Here is a 27057-nt window from a genome sequence, read left to right on the forward strand (position 1 = left end):
ATGACAGAATAAATATGCCATATAAAACCTTTCTCGTGCAGAAAAAAACTAAGGGCTCAAGAAGATCTTCGGGTGAGACTACATTGCCACTACCACCACCTCTATTTCTCTTGTGAAGCATTTAATCACCTGGGCCTCTCATCTGAAGTAGCAACTTGCGTGGACCTTTATATTCAGCTCAGCAATTATTCAGCTTGAAGAAGCATTTCCTTCAATTCGCAGGCTGTTCAAAACAGTAAAAAGGGGGGGGGGAAGCTTTCCAAGGCTGCTCCATGGCAACAAATCGGTGGAGTTGAGAGAGTATAGCTTTTTAACCTTGGTTTAAAAAAAAATCGAGAGAAACTTTTTTATCTTTATTGTTTAGATGTTTAAAGATCCTGTTAAAGGTGCCACCATTCTAAAAATGACTACTATTGCGGAGGGGGGGAAAAATCAGTCATGAACGAGCCTCTTGACTGAATGGTGTGCAAGGATGGACTCAGTTTTATGCTCTTCAAGCAAATATTAGCAATGCAAATATTTCAGCTCCCATTCATGGACATTCACAGCCAGTGTCCATGAAACCAGATGGCAATAAACTAGGTTGCTTTTGATAATCCTCATTCACACTGCCAAAGCATATACTGATTTCAAAGCAATCCAGGCCTAAAAATAGACTGCTGCCTACTATTCGCGAAGACCCGTACTGTCTTAAGACACCATTCCATATCTGAGGAAATCTTCAGCAATGAATAAAACTGAAAAAGGCATCAGTTCTTTCAGAAGGAAGGAATGTCTCGTGGTAATTTGTTACTGAAGTGGCATAAAACTTTAAAAGTGAGGCAGTAATAACAAAAGAGAGAGAGATAAAGCCACCATCACGTATGAAAACTTGAAAATGTCAAAATAAAAGTTAATAGAATCAAACAGTTATGACTAAATTTAGATCTAGAGATAATTTAGCAAGGAGTTAATGTGGACAATATTTAGTGACTTATACGGTATTTTTTATCACTTTTTAGAAACAGCTCGGGTAAAGGTGAATGAACAAGTTACATGAGCAAAAGTTACAATGGTTTTTGTAGTCTCATCTAATGGTGTTCAAGAACACAATATCACTAAAATGTAACCCTACAAAGGCATCAGAATCTTCAGACTTTCTGGACTGGACCCTCTGCCTGGTACCTACCATGTACCATCTCCTTGACTTACAACAGTTCATTTAGTAAAGAGTTTGAAATTACAGCAGTACCGGAAAAAGTGACTTACGACAGTTTTTCACAATTGTGACCACTGCAGCACCCCCTTGGTCACGTGATCAAAATTCGGATGCTTGGCAACTGACTAATATTTATGATGGTTGCAGTGTCCTGGGGGCGATCAGCTATAGCGAACCCCTGGAAAGCAAAGTGAATGGGGAAGCCAGATTCACTTAATTTGTACTACTAACTTAACAACTGCAATGATTCACATAACAACTGTGGCAAGAAAAGTCGTAAAATGGGGCAAAACTCAACAAAACGCTCACTTTGCAACATAAATTTTGGGCTCAATTGTGGCTGTAAGTCAAGGACTACCGGTAAACTAGGGAGCCATACTAAACTCATGAAGCACATTTTCAGGCTTTTCTATAAAGCAAGCGATCCTGTAGCACCTTCTCCAACCTGGCTATTATAGCTCCAACTGTCTTGGAGAAGTCAGTACATAAAGAACAAGAAAGGTGGCTTTTTCATAGCTTTTGAAAATTTGAGGCCTTCAGCAGTTCTGTCCTGACTGGGCTATCAAATCTTGGATCTCTGGCTAAGTATCTTTATGCTACTAAAACTCTTGTAATGGCCTTTAACTGGATGAAACGTTACCACATAGGGCAGGGCTCAGCAACCTGAAGCAGTGAAAGAGCCACTCGGAACCGGTTCCCTCACAAAAGGAAAAACTGGGAGCCGCAAAAAATGTGTGCGCATGCGCGTACATGCGCGCATGTGCAGAACAGGGTTTGATTGAAGAGTGGAGACAAGGCGAGATATGCACCTACCCTGCATATTTGAATTGATTGGTTGAACTTTTTTAGTCCCACTTTTTTTTTTTGGACTGCACATGGCAGAGGACTGGGAGCCACAGGAGATGGCTGAAAGAGCCGCATGTGGCTCCAGAGCCCATAGGGCAACCATTTTTGAACAGAGGGACCTCACACTGGCTAATGTATCCAAAATCTGGGACCCATGACTCCTGAGGGAATGAAATTTGGGAAAGTTGTGGCTGCTTCAGTACAAATAGCTGCAGCTCCACTGCTAGGCTACTGCTGCAGTCACCTGGCTTTCATTTTTAATGTTCTGCGATAGTTCCCTACCCAGTCTCACAATCCCTCACTCCCTTTTCTCGCCCAGCAGCAGCTACCTACCAGTTTGCTAGGAAGGAAAGGGAAGGGAGGATGGAGGGAGGGAGATTTCCAATGATTCCCACAAGGAAACTGAATAGGGAAGCCAGCAAGAAGTTGGAAGTTGTCCTTGCTTTTTTGCCTGCCCTTGGTCATTCTGTTTCTCCTTTTAGCTAAGTAAAATATCTTTAAAACAATGGCCAAACAGGGCCTGGGCTGTCTTGTTTGTAATGGTTACTGGAATCTTACACGATGTTTTGAAGCAATCATAAAACTGACTTTTAACTATAATTTTAATAAATAATTTTATTGCTCCAGGTATATGGTTTTTTGCTGCCCTTGTTTTAGCCGTTATCTAGAGCAGATGAGTGAATTCCAGTGGGTCAATGCATTGTGTATTTTCATGAATGACAGCGGTTTCCCCCAACACTTGAGAAGTCAGGCAGTCACTAGAGTTTCTCTCTAGTGCTAGTGAACACTTTCTTGCATAATGTTGTATCTCACACTATGTTGTACTCATAGCCATCAAAGAAATGGGTGCGTTATCAGTTTTCTGATTAAATATCCCACGCCATTAATAACAGGGTGACACAATGCTACAGTAAATTTCAAGATGTGTACATGGCCCATTTTAAGGTATGTGCTTGAAAGTAAAGTAACTGGATGTGACATCCAGAAAAGATCACCATGTTGTTATCACATCTTACACGCTGAGTCAATTTCAAGATGTGTACATGGAAGTAAAGTAACTAGATGTGATATCCAGAAAAGATCATCATACTGTTATCACATATTATATGCTGACATTCAGCACTCATGCTTCCCTAGCAAACCTTGCTATGACAATCCTGAAGTAATTGCAGGAAAAACATGAAAGAAGTTTATCAGCTACAGAAGCTGTATAATGCAACAGCCATGTTTGGCTTTTAAAAAGCATGTATGTACACTGAACTGTAAAATCTTAAAAGAGTGTGCTTTCTTAATCACACAGATAAATGATCATTGTTCTTTAGCTTTTGGCATTGCAATATGAGGTGCTATATAGTCAGTCCTTCATTGTGACAACAGTAATAAAGTAAGCTGATAGCTAGGAGAAATCTATAGCAAAACCAAGTTCCAAATTAAAGGCTGGAGGCTATGTGAGGGAGGTAGGGATTGAAAAACTACTCCCCCTGTTTTTGCCATCTAGATGACAGATCAAGTATTGGATGAAATCTCTTGGAATTATTTTTCTTTTTTTTCCTCCTGATCGATGGTAGCCTTGGATTATAAAGAGTATTCTTTTCCTAAATGAAAGTAACCAATATTTAAATAAATAATCAGTGCTCGTACTGCCAAGCATGTTTTCATCAGACTAGTATCAAACAAAAGGATCAGTGTAAGACAGGGCTTTTCAACCAGTGGTACGAATACCACCTGTGGTACATTGGCACCTGGCAGGTGGTACGCAACCATCCTAGAAAAGTGGTAGCGGGGGAGGGAAATGAGCTGAACCAGTGGCAGCACCGCACAAGCCTGAGCGAGAGATGGCTGGAGCTGCAGGGCTGTCAGGGCTCAGCGGAAGCACCAGGATCAGCGCCAGGCTCCAGCTGGAGCTCGGCGCTGATCCTGGTGCTTCTGCTGAGCCCAGAAGAAGCGCCAATCAGCTGGAACGTTGCAGCATCTCCAGGGTCTTCTGATTTACATTCGGATGCTTGGCAACTGATTCATATTTATGACGGTCACAGTGTCCCAGGGTCATGTGAAGTGAACTAAACCTGCTGCAACCACCCAGCAGATGGGGGGAATAAAAAACCAAACACTCCCCACCCCACCTCCGCTGCCAATCCTCAACAGAAATGCTCACAACAATGAAAACCTTGGACAGGAGGAAGAGCGCCGCCAGGTGGGCAGGCAGGTGTCTTGCTCTGCTGTGGCTTGGGGGGCACTTTTTTCAGTGCCATTGTAAATTTGAACAATCACTAAGCGAACTGTTGTAAGTTGAGGACTATCTGTACTTCATCATTTTTTTCCTTTTTTTTGGTCATCAAGTTTTTGAGACCTTGCTAGGCGACTGGTGGTACTCGGATGTTGCCATATCCTAAAAGTGGTGCAATGGGTGAAAAGGTTGAAAAGCCCTGGTGTAAGATACCGGCTTAATGTATCATAAATTTAGAAAACTACTTATTAAGATAATTGATAAGTGAACTACTACAAAACAAAATTGTGCAAAGAAAAGAAGGTTGAAACTTAAGAAAACAAATGGAATGTCACTGTAGATAGTTAAAATGATTCTACTTCTGTTAAAGTTTAATCCATCTTCCTCACTTAAAGTTTAATCCATCTTCCTCCATCCCTTTCATGCTGGTACTTTAGGAACTGCTTTTAAAAGTTATATAAGAGCTTGAATATTTCTATAATCCCTATTGGCATAACTTCACAACAGTAAGCACTTGGGAGGCTATAAAAAGAAAAAGATTAAATCATTTAGTAGCAATAGATAGAATTCACATTCAGGAAATCTGGTGCTAGTCTGAAAAATATATCGTTATTGGTGCAGATGTGATTCAATAGGTAAAGTTAGAAAAGAGATTACTACTCTTCTAGGTAACAGTCTAATATGTGTCCATATTTCCAAGTCCACAAGTGAAAATTTACTTAGATCAGAGAACAAAACACCACTATAGAAAAGGCTCATGGACAATTGGTTTTATATATGGTAACTACAGAAGGCCACTGTAAGCATAAAGATGGAAGACTACAGAAACACCATAATGGAGGAATGGATTGAGAAGGTGGCCGAGTTTGCAGAAATTTCTAATTTGATTTGTTTGATCAAACTGCAACTACTTTTATAACAGACTGGAAACCCTTTATGGACTTTTTGCTGAAAATGAATAAAAGTGAACTGATGATTTGGTGATTTATTGATTAAAAAGGTTTGTCTGTGGGAAGAAGAGAACCACGATATGCAATGGAGGAGAGTGGAGATAATAATTGCTATGTTTGTAACTGCTGCAAAGAAGTTCAGAATATGCTTCATTGATTCTTTTTCTTTCCTTTTTCTTGTCCTTCACTTTTAACCTTTTACAGTTTCTTTTTCTACTTCTTTTATGTTTCTGAAGTTTTTTTAAAAAAAACTTTATAGAATGTTTTAATAATAAATATCTTTCTAAAGAAAAAGATGGTATGGGTATTGGACAAACAAAAACTACAAATCTTTTTCCATCTCTTTCTCAACCAGCCCTGTTGGGAAACTTGCGCTTGAATGGATTTATACAGAAGGAGCTTAATGGGATGGATAGACTTTCTTCGCAGCACCCTGGGCTGCAAAGGCACATACTTTTAAAAAGGCAGAAAGAAGGTGGCTTCCTCCAGCAGAAGGCATATGGCATTAGGCTGGATCAGAGAATGGGATGGCACAACTATTTAGACCCACTAGGATGCCTCTAGACTGTGTAGTATAGAACAGCTGGACTGAAAGATGGCTCACTAAGCATTTCGGTATACTGGTACTTGAGTGACCTATTAAAAATATACTAAATTAAACACCACATCTCCAATAGGAGACACCCCTATTATTATTTAAGGATTCCAGCAAGCACATTTTAATGAAGTACACACACACACATATACATATACATATACATGTACATATACATATACATATACATATACATATATATATATATATATGTAAAGATTCCCCCACACATGTGTGCTAGTTGTTTCCGACTCTAGGGGCCAGTGCTCATCTCCGTTTCAAAGCTGAAGAGCCAGCATTTGTCCGAGGATGTCTTCCGTGGTCATGTGGCCGGCATGACTAGACGCCAAAGGCGCACAGAACTCTGTTACCTTCCCACCGTAGTGGTCCCTATTTTTCTAGTTGCATTTTTACATGCTTTCGAACTGCTAGGTTGGCAGAAGCTGGGACGAGTAACAGGCACTCACTCTGTTACGCGGCACTCGGGATTCGACCCGCCAAACTGCCGACCTTCTGATCGACAAGCTCAGTGTCCTAACCCACTGAGCCACCGCGTCCCTTATATATATATACACACACACACACAATTTAGGATGGCAAAACTCTTGTCTGTTCTCTGTACAGCCCTCTTTTGTGAAGGAAGCAAAACTGCTAGCCTTTCTACCAGTGCTCATAAGAACTCTCATATCTGCTCATATGCATAACTGGCCACCCAATACATTAGAAATCTTGATAAACTCTCTATAAATATTGTTGAAAAGGGACACGGTGGCTCAGTGGGTTAGGACGCTGAGCTTGTCGATCAGAAGGTCGGCAGTTTGGCGGGTCGAATCCCGAGTGCCGCGTAACAGAGTGAGCGCCTGTTACTCGTCCCAGCTTCTGCCAACCTAGCAGTTCGAAAGCACGTAAAAATGCAAGTAGAAAAATAGGGACCACTACGGTGGGAAGGTAACAGCGTTCCGTGCGCCTTTGGCGTCTAGTCATGCCGGCCACATGACCACGGAGACGTCCTCGGACAAACGCTGGCTCTTCGGCTTTGAAACGGAGATGAGCACCGGCCCCTAGAGTCGGAAACGACTAGCACGCATGTGCGGGGGAACCTTTACCTTTACCTTAAATATTGTTGAATCAAAATGCACTTTCTTTTATAAGTTAGAAGCCCCATCCTGGGTGATGCTTGGAAGGTTAACTTTCCCAATGGCTTCGTTTGTTTTCTAATATTGTTTACTATTGTTTCTTATTGTACCTCTAGTATTTTCCTACACTGGTATTGTATTTTAGCCTTTTTACTGTAAGATAGAAAGAAAAGCCACTTAGAGCCCTGCTGGATTGGAGCAACATGTGAACCCCAGTAAGTAAGTAAATTGAGGGTTCCCCGTATCTAATGTTGATTTATTTCCACTTCTGAGATTTATCAGACTTCTTCCTAAAATTCTCTTCATTTCATTTTTTTTGCATGCATGCTTTTTTATTGCAGCCATTATAATAATTTAATTTAATTTAATTTATTATCATTTCTATACCGCCCTTCTCCCGAAGGACTCAGGGCGGTGTACAGGGCAAGAATAAAACACAGAAATTTACAAAAATTAAAAAATAATTAAATGCATGCCCGATTAAAATACAATTGATACATAATAAAAACCCCAATAAAAATGATAAAAACCCCACCAATCCCCCCTCAGGCCAGGCCGGCTTGCTCGAACAAGTATGTTTTCAGATCGCGGCGAAAGGAGCGCAGATCGGGCGCCGTCCGGAGCTCAACCGGTAACTGGTTCCATAGCTCCGGGGCGCCCACAGAGAAGGATCTCCCCCTGGGGGCCACCAGACGGCATTCTCTGACCGGTGGCACCCTGAGGAGGCCCTCTCTGTGGGAACGCACAGGGCGCAGGGAGCTTGATGCCGGCAGCAGATGTTCCCTGAGGTACTCCGGCCCCATGCCATGGAGGGCTTTGAACGCCATTACTAGCACCTTGAATAATAAGGAATCATAGCAGGATAAGGAACATCCTGTATACAATATAAGCTTTATACCGTAAAGTATCAAGAATAATCAATGACCTTTACTTCTTTTTATATCCACTGAGTTGAAATTTCTTTTAATTTTGTATTAAGTATGGTGTATGTTCATTAATGTAAGAGTAATCTGAATCACCTTACACATCTGAAAAACAAGGCTGCTTATTTGATAACTCGAACAGGGATAATACCCATCATTATTGCAGGTAAGTTACAAACTTGTATATATGCATACATATAAACATACATGCATACTATTTATAAATCTTTTTCACTGAAGAAACAATCGTGCTCAAATTTGCTAGTTGGGGGTTGATAGGAATTAATCTACCATCTAGAGGGTTACAGATCTTCCCACTCTTTGTATTTCTGCAAAGCCATTTGTATCATCTAGAAATCATGTTATGTTGGTCTTCTTTTAGCATGGCCACCCTTTTATTAAGGTATTTAAGCTACTACCGAGCATGCAAATATTCCTGAAAGTTTCACCACCAGACATAATCCACTTCCATTTTATATTAACTCCACTGCTTAATACAATTAAAAACAATTTAGCAGGCATTTTATTCATTCAACAAAGCTGAATGCTACAGATAGTCCTTGACTCAAAACCATTTGTTTAGTGACATTACAGCAGCACTTAAAAATGATTTACAACTTGTAAGAAAAGGCCGAGGGGGGACATGATAGCAGAATTCCAATATCTCCGGGGCTGCCACAAAGAAGAGGGAGCCAAGCTATTCTCCAAAGCACCTGAAAGCTGGACAAGAAGCAACAGATGGAAACTCATCAAGGAGAGAAGTAACCTGGAACTAAGGAGAAACTTCCTGACAGTTAGAACAATTAACCAGTGGAACAACCTGCCACCAGAAGCTGTGACTGCTCCAACACTGGAAGTTTTTAAAAAGAGACTGGACAGCCATTTGTCTGAAATGGTATAGTGTTTCCTGCCTGAGCAGGGGTTTGGACTAGATGACCTCCAAGGTCCCTTCCAACATCATCTTCATCATCATCATCATCATCATCCATCCTCATCCTCATACATACAATCATTGCAGCATCCCCACAGTCACAGGACCAAAATTTGGGTGCTTGGCAAGTGGCATATATTTACAATAGTTGCAATATCCCAGGGTCATGGGATGACCATTTGTGACTTTTCATTTGACTCTCTTCGGCAAAGCCAATGGGGCAATCTGTACTCACTTAACTGCAATGATTTGCTTGACAAGTGTGGCAAACAAGGTCATAAAATTTGGTACACAGCTCACTTAGCAACTGCCTCGCTGAGTGACAGGAAGTCTGTTCCCAATTGTGGTTGTTAAGTTCGAAGACTATCTCCTCTGGTCAAATGACTTCAACAATGCAACTTTAGCTGCTGCAACTTGAAAATAAAATACTGCCGTTGGTAGTAATGATTTATAAAAATGCAATGGAATTAAATTCCATTTCAAGCCACTGCTTCTATTTTTTTTAAATTATTATTATTATTATTGGTATGTGAATAAAAGCTAAACATCAAAAGGCGGGGGGCGTAGGGTGTTTTTGCACAATGAGGTTCTTCTGGTTATTCATCTTCACAGTAAACACTATAATTTGACCTAGCCAAAAAATGTATACTAAACAATATTTAGGACTATCTGTTCCAAGCCAGTTTCTTAAATTACACATTTAGCCATAGCATGAGCAGAAACTGGCAGTCATGAGTCTGGGTGGAGTTCTTTCAGTCCTTGCTTAGGCCAATCAAAGATGTGGCATCTTCAGCTCTGATCACCACCAACAACAAAAAAAATGTAGGACAACAAATCTGTAACGCTGGTGATTTCAAAGCTTCCCTTGTTTTCACATAATAGTGTTCTATGTAAAATAAAACAGACTTATGTCAAGAAATACTTATTTACTGTTGTGTGGCTATTTCAAAGCATTTCCACCTAGGGGAAGGCCAATTCTTTTCATATTTAAATATGAACTTTGATTTTAAATATAATCATATTTTGAATAATACGCCAAACTGCCTTCTAATTACAGAGGTACAAGTTGTTTCACATATACAAATGAAGCAAATTTCAGTTAACACACCGCGACATAAAAATGTAACATATAGACTTTTTTTAAAAAAAACATACCTTTTTGCACACATAAAAACTAAAAAGTCTATTAAAAACAACTGAGGGAAACAAAAAAAAGCTGCATTTCATTAAATATTCCTTGATGAAGATTAATGTTGCTGTCCGCATACCAGTGTTCCTACATGTCTTTGCTTAGCCCGTATTTCTAGTAGGTCTCGCCAGGTAAGATGGAATGTGTAGCTGTGGTTCAGCAAGTTAAATATTTAAATTTGAACTTGTTTTATAACTTTCAATCCTACTCACTTTAGGTCCATTAACCTGACTAAGAAACTCCACTTTCACTTAGTATTCAAGAGCTATGATTATCTAACTGTAGGATGCCTTGTATTCCTAAGCACTGGGCTGAAAAGCAGAGTTTTCAACTTTGAAAGTCAAAACTAGAAGCAAAACAGTTATGATTCATTGCCCACATTTTAAATTCCACCACTTCTGAGAATAAGACAGAGCTGCACACACTTCCCTAAAATCTTGGACACATGTTCGTAAGACCTCCAACTCTTGTTTCCCAACCATCGTTTCAACGTGATAGATGAGTGAAATAATAAAAGGATGATTATATTACCTACATTTAATTTTTATTAACCTTTAATATAAATAAAATTAAACCAAATTTAGGCTTTGCAATTAATTCTAGTGCTTTTTGTGACTGAGTGATTTGAGTGATCCAAATGTCCACTCAAAAATGTATTTCTACAAAGTATGCATTTACAGAGATGATGATGATGATGATGATGATGATGATGATGATGATGATAATAATTGACAACTATGTTGCTTCTCTTGAAAAACTATTTTTAAAAGGTAATACTTGAGTGTGTTAATTATATTCTCACACTGCTTCCTTGAATCCAGTGTGGCTTATGTGTTTTACAGAAGAAATAAAGAATGTAAAAATAACTAGCACACACATTCTCCCTTGCAGAGTTAGGAGTCCTCTGTCAGTAACAGAAATAATGTAGAAAAAAAATATGGGTCTCCAGACAGGCTGCTTCCTTTCAATAGGGAGGGATTTATTTTTATGTGGGAACAGTAAAATTTAGTTTTATGTGGGAGCAGTAAAATGTAAAACTTAACTGAATGCAGTCTCAAAAAATATATCAAGGAAAAGCTTCAGCATTTGAATATTGATTTGTAGGATGTGCTCAACGATCAGTAAATAAAAGAAGATTAAAAAGCTTTCAGATGTTACTTTGTTAAATGTATTGTAAGGCTAGCAGTTCCAACTTTTATCTGTCATAATTCATCTATTTCTTGTGAGCTTATATGGTAAACGAAACCTAGTTTCTTGTCCACCATTAGTGAAGAAAGTTCACTAAATGACTTTGAGCCCTTCATTTTCTTAGCTCAAACACTTCACAGGGGTTAGAATAGAATAGAGGTGGGGGGGACCTTGGAGGTCTTCTAGTCCAGCCCCCTGCTCAAGCAGGAGAACCTATACCATCTCAGACAGGTGACTGTCTAGTCTCTTCTTAAAAATCTCCAGCGATGGAGCGCCCACGATTTCTGGAGGCAAGCTGTTCCACTGGTTAATTGTCCTCACTGTCAGGAAGGTTCTCCTTAATTCCAGGTTGCTTCTCTCTTTGATCAGTTTCCAACCATTGTTTTTCACCCTTCCCTCTGGTGCTTTGGTGAATAATGTGACCCCCTCCTTTGTGGCAGCCTCTCAAATACTTCTTTTCTTTAGACTAGCCAAACCGAAATACTGCAGCCGTTCTTCATATGTGTGTGGCAGTGTTGAAAAGTATGTCTTGGTATCATCACATCCCAAAGATCTTGACAGATTGAACACTGGCAACAAAATGCAATTCAGTAGCAAGAAAATTAAGATCTTATACTTAGGCAAGAAAAATCAAACACACAGGTATAGAATAGGCAATACCTAGATCAACAGCAGTAGCTGTGAGAGGATACACTAAGAATCCTAGTGGACAGCCACTTACGTATGAGCCAGCAGTGTACTGCAGCTGCCAAAAGAGCCAAAGTAGTCCTACACTGCATCAACAGAAAAATAGTATCAAAAGGACATGAAGTATTAGTACCACTATATATTGCCTTGGTAAGACCATATTTGGAATACTGTGTTCTGTTCCGGTCCCCACAATATAAAAAAAGATGTTGAGACTCTACAAACAGTGCAGAGAAGAGCAACAAAGGCGAGTAGGGGCCTGGAGGCTAAAACATATGATGAACAATTGCAGGAACTGGGTACGTCTAGACCAGGGGTCAGCAGCCTGAAACAGTGAAAGAGCCACTTGGAACCGGTTCCCTCACAAAAGGAAAAACTGGGAGCCGCAAAAAATGTGTGCACATGTGCGTACATGCGCGCATGCGCAGAACAGGGTTTGACTGAAGAGTGGAGCCAAGGCGAGATATGCACCTACCCTGCATATTTGAATTGATTGTTTGAACTTTTTTAGTCCCACTTTTTTTTTTTGACTGCACATGGCAGAGGACTGGGAGCCGCAGGAGATGGCTGAAAGAGCCGCATGCGGCTCCGGAGCCGCGGGTTGCAGACCTGTGGTCTAGACTAATTAAGAAAATGACTAGGGGTGATATGTTCGAGAGGCTGTCACAAAGGAGAGGACAATGTATTCTCTAAAGTATCTGAGGGCAAGACAAGAAGCATCGGATGAAAACTTATCAAAGAAAGATCCAATCTGGAACTAAGGGAAAATTTTCTGACAGTGAGAACAATTAACCAGTGGAACAGTTTGCCTCCAGAAGTTATGGGTGCTCCATCACTTGAGGTTTTTAAAAAGAGACTGGGCAGCCATTTGTCTGGAATGGTATAGGGCAGGGGTAGGCAACCTCGACTCTTTTATGACTCATGGACTTCAACTCCCAGAATTCCTGAGTCAGCTATGCTGACTCAGGAATTCTGGGAGTTGAAGTCCATGAGTCATAAAACAGCCGAGGTTGCCTACCCCTGGTATAGGGTCTCCTGCTTGAGCAGGGGGTTGGGCGAGAAGACCCCCAGCATCTGTTTCCAACTCTGTTATTCTGTTAAATAAAAATACCATTTGAACCAGAATATTACAAGGCATTAGATACATGATCTAAATCCCTTTAATTTATTCCAGACAAACTAAAGACACAACAACAGTATGCAAACAAGATAAACAGAAATGTAAGACAATTGTGGTTCTTCTCCTTTTTGGCAAGCTTGACTTGAGTGAAAAATGAAGATCCTCCCTCTGCCTTCTGCTCTTGGCTGAGCTACTTGTTGTTCAGTCGCTGCCATCAACATCTCGTTCATCTTGGCTAATGAGAAATGGATCATACCCTACTTGTGCTTCCTAGAAAGCTGACAGCCTTTTAAAAATCTCAAAGTTTTTACTAAATATACGATATGCATGCTTCTGAAGTGCAGGCTTAATTTAAAACAAGCTCAACAAAGACCAAAGCATTGAAAATTAAAGTTCACACGGCTCACAGCAGTAGATTATTATTTTATGTCTAAGACCATCTTGAAACAAGGGCAAAGCTGGGGAAAAAAAAGTTGATGTGGGCAGATAAAATTGGCAGTGAGAAATTGCTCCCCGACTCACTCTGTATGTATGTGTTTGTGTGAAAATGGGTAAAGTGGCAGTCTTAGCTCAGAGACACAAGCTTCGTGCACTGCATATATGCATTGCTGAATGTAAACAGAGAGTAGGGCTTCTATCACCATGCCATATCCACCATTTTGCCTAATTTGACCACCCTCATGGACATTGCTGGACAATATCCATCTTTCAAACCTGGAATATATAGGTTTGTATACAGAATATACAGAAAATCAATGTTATAAAAAATCTAAAGAACTTATTTTTAATGCTGTACCTGTGAGGTAGGTATTATGTGAGGAATTGATAAAATAGTGAGACAGAGGCTGGCTCATATCTTCATTCAAATCCAGTTTCTCAGGTGGAACAACTCCATTTTCTTCTCCACTTAAGTATCTCATAAATCCATCCACTGATATCTGTCCTGGGAGAAAAAAAAATTCAAAAGTCATATTCTTTACCTCCAATATGCTCCACTTGCAGCTCCTAGGCTCATTTGGATTAATAGTTCTACAAGGCAAAACAACACATTAATTCTTCTTTCAGCAGCAAAATAGGTTTTATGGTTCCTTCCACCTTTATTGCTATTGATCTATTAATGACATTCAACCAGATATCCTCCAGATGTCTTGGCACTAAAATTCCAAGAAATCCCAGCAAATATGGCCAAGTTCTTTTCTTCTAAGAATTGGAGATAGAGAAATAAATATAAGTTTTATCTAAGTCAACCATGCTCGCTCTACTATGTATTCCTCAGACCGTATTAAACAGCAAATTTCTCAGTGCTCCAAATGTCATAAAAAGATAAGGATCTCATTGCAAGGGAGGAATGCCTCTTGCTTTTATCAGATTTCTTTAATAACCATTGCCTGGGAAGGTCAAAATGAGAAAGAGAAAGAAACAACCAACCCATACATACAACATGGCTTCATAACATTTCTCCTTTGAGCTTTATATTTTAGTGGTCAAGAAAAGGAAATAGTTTAATGAAGTTTCAGAGTAAGTACTTCTTCACAAGAAGAAAACATGTTCCTAGAAATCTATGAATCTGTGTCCTAGTGATTACAGGGCAGATTGACTGCACTATCTCGATTCTAGTAACAGCCACAACGACGGTGTTTTCACAATATTGTTATCCTAATGCCCCATGTACCCATGTGATTAACAGCGTGACTTCTGCCAGCTTTAGTTAGGCAATCACTCAACAAAGGAAATAAACATACTTTATATTGCAGAAACAAGTTTGAAAGTTGTTCTCCAGATTCTCTGTTTGGGTTGAATTTAAGAATTCAGAAATTACATGTTCAAAACGTCTATAAAATATGGCATCACAGGCTGGCGAACATCCCAGCCGGCTCAAGGATGGCTGGCAAGCTCCCCAGTTGCTCTGGTTATTAAACAGAGGAGGTTATTAAACAGAGGTAGGTTTACATATGAAGAAATATGATTAAAAGACGTTATTCTCAGCTGCAGCTTCATGCAGCTTCCTGAAGTTCTGCCTAATCTCCTGGATTCTTCATAAAGATGCACACATCTGGATCAGCGAGGTTGCACTGCTTGCAAGCAGCAGGACGAAGACTTTCCAAGCCAGAGGCTGTTTAATGTCTCTTATTATAGGTTTTTTCCCCATATTCTCATCAAGATATTTTCATTGTATATGTGAATTATCACTGCATGAGAGGATGACTGGGTATAAGCCTGTTGATCCAACCCCTTTTGTTATATCTTCATCAGGGTCAATGTGCTAGGAAGGCAAATGTCTATAACTGGCAGCTCCTTATAGAAGTTCTCCATGATATTTTGAATCTTGGAAGAATGAGAGTTTTAACAGATCGGTAACTCAGTGCAGAAACAGCCGTGCCATCAGTCTTCACTCCCAAGAAGTGGAGAACAGCAGGGGCCATCATAAGACAACAAAAAGGGCAGAATAAATTCCTACTCCATTCTCGATCCTTGCTTCATTCTTGATCACAATGTGAACACCTGAAGAAATCTGCATTCAGCTCAAAGACTAATGCAAAATTGGCAAGGTGCATCGAAAGAATCAAGAATCTTAAAGATACTTTCTTGGGGGGGGAAAAAACCCACCAAGAAAAACTACCTTTCAAAACTCAGAAATAACAAACTTAACAGAAAACGAACCTTCTTCTAAAATGGCCATACTTTCCAACAACAACTTAGAACAAGAATGGGCAAAAGTCATCAAGCCCACAAAATCACACTTTCAAAATCTGGTAACAATATAAAGAAAGCTAAAGGAAAAGAACCTGTAAAACGTCTCAAAATTCAAATATCACAACCTGGTGCATTCACTGGCATCATGGGGCCAAAATAAACCAGCAAGCGGCATTCTTAACGAAGTCTTAACTTGATCCCTGGACCAATCCATAACTTTCAATTCAATACCTAGCACCTCAATAAAAATAATAAGTGCTAATTCCTATTATAGTATCAAAAACATAAATATATGTGAATTTAATATATATCATACTAGAAGAGTCTGAAATATGTATAGATGCCATAAAAAGATGGCATTTTTTACTTAATAACATATACCATTTTTATTCTCCACCTGTCATTCGTTTTAAGCTTCTTTCTATAAATGTATAGAATTCAAAAGAAGGAGTAACAAGATTTCTTGTGCAATGTAGCTGGGGAGTGAATACTCTGACCTGTTCAACTGATACATATTTCTGTAATTAACAAAAACGTAGGTTATAAGATGAGCTTATTTTAAGAAGATTCCTGCAATCTATTTATACATGTATCTGCACATGAATTATTGTGCATATTCTTTAATCATCTATTAAAGAATAGCTTCTTTCTAATAAGCTGGAAAAATCCTTTTCTTCTTCCTTCTGTGTTTTTTTCAAGAAATAAGTTTAAAATGCAATCGTTTGTGTGTTTTTTTAAAAACCCCAAACACCCCTTATTGTTTTATTTAACAGAACGGATGTTCTGGAGGCTACTTGAATTCTTTTATCTGAGATTGTCTCAGTTCCTAATTCCTTATCACAAGAAACGTAAATTATTTTTTTAGCTTCAGATCATAGAAAAATGAATCAAGAGGTTTTTTTTCCTCTGCTCAGGGATATCTGCTGGTCAAATCTTGTTAGACTTCCTAAAATTAATATGTCCTCTTAGGGATAGGGAAGAAATGTTGAAGGAGTTACGATAGAGGCGTCCATTAATATGGCACCTTCATTTTTTTTTAAATCCCATTTATATCCCGCCCTTCTCCGAAGACTCACGGCGGCTTACAATCTAAGAAGCACAAATCAATGTGCTTAGCAATAGCCTTCATTCTATGTATATGCCTGCTTATTAGGGCTTTCGCCCCCCCCCCCAAGCGGCATTATTACAAAGTCAGCTTAATTGCCCCCAACAATCTGGGTCCTCATTTTACCTACCTCGGAAGGATGGAAGGCTGAGTCAACCTTGAGCCTGGTGGGACTCGAACCTGCACTAATTGCAGGCAGCTGGTGTTATTTAAGGAGGCATTAGCCCACTGCTCCACCAAGGCTCTTAAAGTATAAATTAACTTGGCAAAATTATAACTATTAAATATATGTTAAAATACTGCTTCCAATATAAAAATATACTGAACCTATTCATAAAATATAAAAATACAATTGAAAACCCCACAGAGATGGACAGATTGACTATGACACTGAAAGAAAAAGAAGAAACGGACTATCATCAAACTGGGATTTATTTTACCATTGGCTGGAGGAAAGAAGAAAGGATTAGGAATTAAATATGTATTATCATGTAAACTCAGACAGCACGGTTGGAAAATTATTATGCTATGTATGGAAAAAATGGATAAAAAAACTTATACAACAACAACAAAAACCCCACACTCTAAGATGCATATAATTGTATGCTTAGTGTCCCCTTCTTACGTTATTTTCTCCACTGAGCATCTGAAAATCACACTGATATCTTCTACATTTTCTCTACATTGCTCTGTATGAGAATGAAATACTGCTTATGTTTTCTGGGTGGAGGAATTATACTTGGCATTTTTTTTGTCCACTAAAAAAATTCCATTTTTTTGTGAGTGCTTTTAGGGCACGGGTGTCAAACTCGCCACGTCCCGTGACGTGTCGCGATGTATCACGACTCTTTTTGCATTGCCGGCAATGGGGTGGGTGCGGCTTCGGTATGATGAAACAGGTCTGCGGGCCAGCAGTTTGACACCCCTCTTTAGGGCAAAGAGCTACCAATCAAAAGCCATTTTGTCTCTGTCTCCTTAGCAATAACAAAATTAAATAAGTTAGCAGGTCTGTGCAGAGATCCAGATACGAAGGACAGCGTCGATATGGAGTGTCTACTGCCACACACCCGCACCTATCAGGAACATCTTAAAGATGCTGTATCTTTTCCTGGGATGGTAATGAGCCCAGCCAGTTTAAGTATGCTATGCAGATTCTTAAGTCACATTTTATTTTTCAGGTTGGGATCTCTGCGCAGATCTAACATAAGCACGTTATCAAAAACAAATAAAAACAAAGAGAAGCAAAATGTAGTTTTAGCAGTGTGCTGATGCTGCCTGTCATCAGTCTAGAATGTAGAACTTTGGGTAATTTAATTTTTTTTGAACAAAAAGCTAGGGGTGAATCTAACAAATAGCACTGTGACATATGCAGAGAAGACTAGTGATGGAACTGAGGAAATAGGAAGCTCTTTCTAGGAAGTGAGGAAATAAGAAGCTCTTTCTAGGAAGTGCTTGCTCTCTCTACCACTCTATAAAGCCTTAGTAAGGCCACACGTGGAATACTGCATCCAGTTTTAGTCACCACACTATAAATAAGGTGTTCAGACTCTAGAGTGCAGAGAAGAGCAACAAAATGATTAGGGGTCTGGAGGCTAAAACATATAAAGAACGGTTACAAGAATTGGGCATGGCTAGTCTAGTGAAGAGAAGAACCAGGGGTGACATGATAGCAGTGCTCCAATATTTGAGGGACTGTCACAGAGAAGAGGGGGACAACCTATGTTCTAAAGCACCCAAAGGCCAGACATGGAACAATGGATGGAAATTGATCACGGAGAGACTCAACCTACAAATAAGGATACATCTTGTGTCAGTGAGAACAATCAACCAGTGGAACAGCTTGCCTTCAGAAGTTGTGGGTGCTTCATCACTGGAGGCTTTCAAGAAGAGACTGGACAGCCACTTGTCAGAAATGGTATAGGGTCTCCTGCCTGAGCAGGGGGTTGGACTACATGACCTTCAAGTCCCCTTCCAACTGTTGTTCTATTCTATTCTATTCTATTCTATTCTATTCTATTCTATTCTATTCTATTCTATTCTATTCTATTCTATTCTATTCTATTCTATTCTATTCTATTCTATTCTACTCTACTCTACTCTACTCTACTCTACTCTACTCTACTCTATTCTATTCCTAATTCCATTCTCTCAGTTTGTTATTTTTGTATTTTCCCCCTCACTATGGGATGATGTTTCTGAGAACTAATTCCAATCACTAGGATTTTTTAGCATAAAAGTTACTTTGCTCTGTCAGCCTCTTCCTTTATTATTTGTCTATCTTCAGATGATCAGAGCAACTCTCAAGTTAGGTAAAGGCAGTTCAAGCAAAACATGCAAGGTTTCACCCTATTGTTCTCTGGAAGGCCAACAAAATTCTCAGTATCATTTTATTTTTCTGATACCAATCAGAATTGAAATATTCAAGCTGAGACTCATGACAGATGTTCAGGAAGACCGTTCCTATGAACGTGCCCTGTCTTTTCAGAAAACAGTCTCTTCTTTTTGTATATAATTTTTTCCCCAAAAGCATTCATATTTAACATCAGAAAAATAAATTATTACACTGCCTGTTCACAAATAAGCCAGAATTATGAAGAATTCTAACTGGCCTGTGATTTAGATGCATCCACAATTTTTTGATGTTCCCATCTTATCAGAAAAATAAATTATTTTTCTGAGAAATGGGAGCATCAAAAAACTATGGATGCATCTAAATCACAGGCCAATTAGAATTCTTCATAATTCTGGCTTATTTGTGAGTAGGCAGCGTAATAATGCACTTACCTTCCTAATTGGCTCACCCATATTTCAATATAGAGATGGGGGAATCTGTGATATGCTTATTGCTGACCAAGCCATGCAACCTGGCTTGTTTATCTCCCCAAAGACTGAACTTTGGGTTTCTTAAACCAAACTGAAGTTTTTGGTTTCTGACCCTAGACTGCTCTAAGAGGGATACATCAAAGCCAGTGGTTCAGATGAGACAGCAAATAAACTGTAGATGAAGCGATCTGGGTTTGAGGATAAGGGTAATGCTTATTTTCTGATACAAAAACCTGACTTAATCTCTTATCCGCTCAGCTGAAGCACCCTTTGATGCCTCAATTAACATTAACTTCAACAAAATTAAAGAAAATGTTTACATATTTTCCAATTGCAAATGCAATTCATCTGATTGCAGAAGTTACCTTCTTTGTACTACTTTTTAGCAATAAATAATGAGATTATGAGATTATTAATGTCTCCTGGGGGACCATGCCAAAAAGAATAAACAATGTCAACATTTTTATTGAGGAATAAAATCATTCATGCTCTGATATAGACGTGTTAGATAAAGACAAAAAACCAGGAAGAACTTCAATACACCGATAGGAATAAATTTAATCCACCATTGTTTGGGTCTACTAGACCCTGAAAGGATTAATCTATATGTCTGTTAATAATGCATACTCACTTCTATACCTCATATTCTCATTAAGATTGTTACCACTTGCCCTATCCAATAATAAAAAGCTAAACAGTTTCAAAGTATGAGAAATATAGTATTCTCCCCCTGACTTACTGCCATAAAGGAATTGAGGGAAGTGACCACTCAGTTTTGCAACTGTGATACTTAATGCTACATCTGCCAGTTATTTCATGGTGAAAGGCCCCTGCTAGGAACATTTCCTAGGCCACTTTTGGGACAGAGGAGAGCCAGTATTTAAACGCAGACTGAAAATAAAATAATCTGCTAGACTGAATGCCCAGCACAACATCCCTACTAACAATCTTTTTTGTCCTGATCAATGAAAGCAGCAAGGTTCCAAAATGGTAGTAAATCCAAATCTGTGCTCCTTCCCAGGTGCACAGAGAATTGTTTGGCACACTATTATTGTTGGTCTAATGAAGTAACTGTGGGTCAGTAATTTAAAAACCCCCTCACAATCTGCTATTTCCTGAGGCATAACCACAGCAGCTAAAATAAGAATAAACTAAATAATAAATATGACAGTTTGGTCTAGTGGTCACGGCAACAGGCTAGAAATCAGGAAATTATATGTTCAAGTCCCACCTCAGCCATGAAAGCTGGCTGGATGACTTTGGCCAGTCACTCTCCCTCAGCCCAACCCACTTCACAGGGTTGTTGTTCTGAGGAAAATAGGAGGAGAAAGAAGCGTTAAGTATGTTCGCTGCCTTGAGTTATTTATAAAAATAATAAAGGTGGGATTAAAAAAAACCTTTAAATAATTTGGTTTCAAGGGCAGGCTTATTATATTTAAGTGATGACAGTGGTATATCACAATGTGAGTAATCCTAGAGCCCATCGCTCCATCTTGTGCTCTTAAGATGGCGCTGAGAACTTTAATGTCCTCTATTTCATCAACTGCCGTTACTGACATAGGTTACTGTTTATTATACAGTTAGGTATAAATAAAGCAAATTGGAAAAAAAATGCTTATGTCGGGCCTCGGGAGCCCGACACTTGAAGGGGGGCCCCTCCACCCCCCCGGCACCCCCTGCCTTCCTCCCGCCGACCTCACCAGGCTCCATGGCGGCTCGGAAGGCTCTGGGACCCGCGCCACCACTCCCGCCGCCTCCGGACGCGCCGCGGCTGCTGACCTCGCCCGGCGGCACGTCTGCACACGGCTCCCCGGCTCGGAAGGCTCCGGGACCCGCGCCGCCACTTCTGCCGCCTCCGGACGCGCCGCGGCTGCTGACCTCGCCCGGCGGCGCGTCTGCGCGCGGCTCCCCGGCTCGGAAGGCTCCGGGACTCGCGCCGCCACTTCTGCCGCCTCCGGACGCGCCGCGGCTGCTGTCCTCGCCCGGTGGCGCGTTTGCGCAAGGTTCCCCGGCCTGCGGCATGCCCGGTGGAGGCTCGGGTCGGCTCAGCGTCTCGGCGGCCTGGGAGGCTTCGAGAGCTTCGGCCTCGCAGCGGACTGCTTCAGAGACTCCGCCGTTGCAGCTGTCTCCTCTGGCCGACGCCATGCCTGCGCAGGACTGTGTGGTTTGGGAGCTAGCGACGCCATTAGGGGACGGGTCCCTCCCCGCTGCGGTGACCGGGTGGCTGGGGGCCTCGGGCGTGGACGACGACAGGGGGGTTCGGAGTTGGGCGCGGCAGGGAGTGGGTGAGGGGGAGGAGCACGGTGGCGGCAACACATGGGAGGGGGCTTACCCGACTGGGCGACGGGCGAAAGGCCTTGTAGGGGAGGGGTGGGGAAGTTATAGAGAGTGGGAGGGCGGGGGCGTGTTTGGGTGGAGTATGGGTGGGGTTTTCGGGTGTGTATATAGTAGCGTTGGCTGCAGGTAGCGGCCAACGCTGGCTTTGTTTCTTGTTGCGGCTGTTGCCCTGAAGAATAAAGTGCTTCTAGACCGCAGCGGAAGTCTCTCGTTCCTGTGTTCGGCACCTGCCCTGCTTGTTGCAGGACGAGTTTTGACAGAAAGCCAGCGTTTCCATAGCACTGCGGCCTTACTGCCTTTCTGCTGTGTTCCGTTTGTGCCCCATGGCAGAGGGTTTGCAAGGGGCCGTTTTGGAGACTGGATCGGAGGAGGCTGGCGTGGCCGGGGCGGAGGCGACACCCCCTGCGGAGAGGGACGTGGAGGACGCCCAGCCAGCTGTGCGGCCTAAAGTGCGGGAAGTGCCACCAGCAGACCCTGCGGTGGAGTCCCAGGGTGCTAGTAGCCAGACCCTGGGGGGGGAGTGGTGGCTGAGCTCGATCCTGGGGCGCACGGGGCTCGAGCAAGGACGAACGGGCCGGCCCGGTGGGGCTCCACTGGATTGGAGGGAGCGTCGGCTGACCGATGACGACGGCGAGGAATGCAGCTATTCAACCGCACCGGGGAGCCAGACTATGGACGTGCTGCGCGATAGGTTTGGAGAAGTCGGGGCACGTGACAGCGGTTCCTGGGTGGCCATGGGCCCTGAAGAAGACACGGGACAGTGGTCTCTTGGGGGGGGGCACCCAGTCAGCCAGCGACGTCCCGTTTCCGACTGGCCAGCCCGAAGTTCAAGGCGCCTGGGGAGGGTGGCGTTCAGGCCCCATCCACGTGAGCACAAGGAGGGCGTGATGCATGGCCAACGCCTGACCGAGGCCCTGGACGTCCGGCACCCAGGTCGGTGGGGGTGTCCCAGGCTCAGACCCGTCCACCTGTCGGGCATTGGGGTCCGGGTGTGGTGTGGGGACCCCCACCGCTCACCATAACCTATGATGGGCATCCCGACCGCCTGGCTATGTTCCTAGGCCAGGTGATTAACCATCTGGACGGGTATGCCCAGGCCTATACTTCACAGTGGGCGATGGTGGTGGCGGTCACCGCGTGCCTTCAGGGAGAGGCTGCAACCTGGGCAGCGGATCTTTACAGTGACCACGCCCGTGAACTCGGGGACGTGGGGCTGTTCCTGGAAGCCCTGCGCATCCGCTTCGAGGATGTTTCCCGCATACATCGTGCGGAAGCTGAAGTTTTAGCCATCAGGCAGCGAGGACGGCCAGCAGAGGAGTACGTGCACGAGTTCCGCAGGGTTGCGGGCAGGTTGCGCTCGTGGCCAGAGCGCTTGCTGGTGCACCACTTCCGGGCCGGCCTTGATGGAGCTCTCCGGCGGGCATGTGTGGTGCGGGGGGTTCCTGCACGGCTTCAGGATTGGTTCCGGGTGGCGGTGGAGCTAGATATTGGGTTGCAGGACACCCGGGGCAGGCCTGTAGTGGGCCCTGGAGCCTGGAGGGCCCCGGAGGGGCCGAAGACCGAGAGCCGGAAGCCCGGGCCGGCGGTGACACAACCCGGCCCCCTACCGGCGCCCCGTCCAACATTCCGCTGCTTCCGATGCGACCAACCGGGCCACCGGGCAGTGGACTGCCCGTTACCTCCGCCACGGCCAGGGCCCACCTCCGGTGGCGCGGGTCCCGACCCCCAGGAGAGCTGCGGAACGCTCCAGAACAGCGTACCAGGTGGCCAACAAGACACCCCGAACATCGACACCGGTGCGTCCAGAGGGCCCGGCGGATGGACGGACTGACACATCCGATGGGTCTGAGGATCACGAGTACGAGGAGGACCCGATGGTAAGCGCTCCGGTGTGCCCTTTTGTGCTGCCTGTGGCATTGATAAGCCCACGAACAGGCGAGAGGAGGGAGTGTAAGGCTTTGATTGATACAGGCAGCACGCGCTGCCTTATCAGCCTGGTGATGGCAAGGGAGGCCGGTATCCCCCTTCAGCGGCTCCCCAAACCTCTCCGGTTCCAGCAGGTAGACGGGTCCCTTTTGGGTGGGGCACCCATTACGCATGTAACGGCACCGGTGAGAATGGAATTGGGTACACACTGGGAGACTCTCCGGTTTGTCGTGGTGCCGTCCATGACGGAGGCGGTCATCCTGGGGCTTACGTGGTTGGACAGGTGGGGCCCCACGGTTTGGTGGGAGGGGGGGTGCCGACACCTTCGTCTCGGGACAGGGCCCCAGCCTCCTGCAAAGCATTCCTTCATGGGTCCGGAGGGGATCGGTGGGCCAGAGGGGGCCGCGGGGGTGGGAGCTGGGCTTGAGACACAGGTGCCACGGGAGTACAGCGATCTCGCAGATGTCTTCGATGAGAAGGAGTGTGATGCCTTGCCACCCCACCGCCCCACGGACTGCGCCATCGAACTGGAGCCAGGGGCAAAACTGCCGAAACCCCGCATGTACGCAATGGCACCCCGGGAGATGCAGGAGCTTCGCCAATAGACAAGAACCTGCGGAGGGGGTTCATCCAGCCCGCCCGGTCTAAGATGGCGGCCCCTGTCCTGTTCAGGGAGAAGAAAGACGGGACCCTAAGACTGTGCGTTGATTACCGGGGGGTTAACGCGGTATGTGTAGAGCACTTGTACCCCCTCCCTTTGGTGAAGGACCTTTTAGCTCATTTGGCTACGGGCCGGGTGTTCACCAAGTTAGACCTCAGGGAGGCGTACTACCGTGTCCGGATTAAAGCTGGCGATGAATGGAAGACGGCTTTCAATTGCCCGTTGGGGAGCTTTCAGTTCAGGGTAATGCCGTTTGGACTGCAAGGAGCCCCCGCGGTCTTCATGCAGTTGATTAACCAAGTCCTGCATGATCATTTGTACCGGGGGGTCCTAGTCTATCTTGATGACATCCTCATATATTCGTCAACGCTGGAGGAGCATGTCGCCTTAGTTCGGAGTGTGCTGACCAAGCTGAGGGACGCCCAGTTATATGTGAAGCTCTCTAAATGTGAGTTTCACAAGCCCCGGCTGGACTATTTGGGATATCGGGTGTCCTCCAACGGGGTGGAGATGGACCCGGGGAAGGTGGAGGCTATCCAACAGTGGCAGGCCCCACGGACCCGGAAACAGTTGCAGAGCTTCCTGGGCTTCGCTAACTTTTATCGTCAGTTTATTCCACATTTCGCTTCCATTGCCCTGCCGCTCACAGATCTACTGCGGACAAAACAAATGGCAACATTGCCGCGGCCAGGGCAGAAGCTAGCGTGGACCACTACATGCCAGCAGGCTTTTGAGACGCTCAAGGCACAATTCGCTAAGGAGCCCGTCCTGCGACACCCGAACCCTGACCTGCCCTACGTAGTACAGGCTGATGCGAGCGACGTGGCTGTTGGAGCTGTCCTTCTGCAACGGCATGCGATGGGAGAACTGCGGCCCTGCGCTTACGCCTCCAAGAAGCTGACTACCGCGGAGAGGGCTTGGGCTATCTGGGAGAAAGAGGCCTTCGCGGTCCGCTGGGCCTTGGGGACTTGGAGACACCTTCTGGAGGGGGCTAGCCAGGAGTTCGAGGTTTGGACGGACCATAAAAACCTGGAAGCCCTGCAAACACCCCGCCGTCTGTCCCCGAAACACGTACGGTGGGCCCAGTACTTTCAGCGCTTCCGGTTCCGTCTCAAGTATGTGCCCGGGGGTAGGAATTTCCTGGCGGACGCCTTGTCTCGGCTACCACAATACGATTGTCGGAAAGAGGAGGTAGTACAGGCACTGGTACCGCCGCCCCGCCCGGTGGAGGGGGCGGAGCACAGGGCCAACGCCGTGACAGACGGCTTCCTGCGGACCTGTAAGGGAGCATTGGCGACTGATGAATGGATGCAGGCGCACCCCGACACCCTCTCGTTGCGGGACGGCTTAGCTTGGCACGGGGTCAGGCTGTATGTGCCTGCGGCGGCACGGGATCAAGCGCTCTATCAATGCCATGACGCCAGGCAGGCAGGTCATTACGGGTTCGTGAAAACCCTGCATCTGGCCCGCCGCCAGTTTTGGTGGCCAACCATGAGGCGAGACATTGAGAGCTATGTGCAGAAGTGCCGCATTTGCGCAACCACCAAGCCCTCCACTAATAAACCGGCAGGCCTTCTGCAACAGGTGGCAGACCCCGTACGACCTTGGCAGGACATTGCCATGGACTTTGTGGTCGAGCTACAAAGTCCATGGAAAGCAGGGGATATAACGTTTTGTGGACAGTAGTAGACTTGTTCTCGAAACAAGCCCACTTTATCCCCTGCAAGGGGTTGCCTTCAGCCCGTCGGCTGGCCTGGCTGTTTGTCCAACACATTTATCGTCTCCACGGGGTGCCACGACGTATCATCTCCGACCGTGGGGTACAATTCACGGCCCGGTTCTGGAGGGATTTCGTGCGTTATATCGGAGCAACACAGGGCCTGAGCTCGGCGTACCACCCAAGCACAAATGGAGCTGCGGAACATGCAAACGCGGCGGTGGAGCGATACCTGCGTTGTTATGTTTCATACCAACAGTCTGAATGGGTGGACCTGCTATCCTTCGCGGAAGTAGCCTACAACAACGCAGTGCATAGCAGCACCGGGTTCTCCCCCTTTAAAGTGGTCTCTGGTTACGAGTTCGTTCCTATCGTGGGGTGCGACCAGGGGGCCCCGGCATCCTGCACACCTGGGGAGTGGATGCACCGGTTGGAGGAGGTGTGGGGGATAGCAAAGAAGGCGTTAGAGCGAGCTGCAGGGTCATACAAAGAGCAGGCAGACAGGAAGAGACGACCGTTTGCACCTCCTAAAGTAGGTGATCTTGTCTACCTCTCCACGAAATACCTGCGGCTACAGGTACCATGTAGGAAGCTAGGGCCCAAATATCTCGGACCCTTCCGGGTTATACAGGTAGTAAATCCTGTCACCGTCAGACTTCGGCTACCCTCCCTCCTTGGAAAGATACACCCCGTCTTCCACAGTAGCCTGCTGAAGCCTGCTACAACCGCCTCTGTGGCGGTGGGGGAGGGCGGCCCAGGGCCTGTACACGGCAACCACTATGAGGTACAGGAGATCCTGGACTC

The 27057-nt window shown here is 44.2% G+C and overlaps 1 protein-coding gene across 3 annotated transcripts in view; it reads right to left on the bottom strand.

The window, feature by feature from the left end:
- The window catches only part of PLCB1 (phospholipase C beta 1), a 497164-nt gene that overhangs the window by 122950 nt on the left and 347157 nt on the right, over nt 1-27057 (bottom strand). For all 3 annotated transcript variants that reach the window (XM_081321970.1, XM_081321971.1, XM_081321972.1), the window contains exon 10: nt 13787-13933. In XM_081321970.1, coding sequence (XP_081178096.1) covers nt 13787-13933 — 147 coding nt within the window. The remainder of the gene's footprint in view (nt 1-13786; nt 13934-27057) is intronic.

Source organism: Vipera berus (genome assembly GCF_964194415.1).
Source record: "Vipera berus genome assembly, chromosome: 1".
Lineage (NCBI taxonomy): Eukaryota > Metazoa > Chordata > Lepidosauria > Squamata > Viperidae > Vipera > Vipera berus.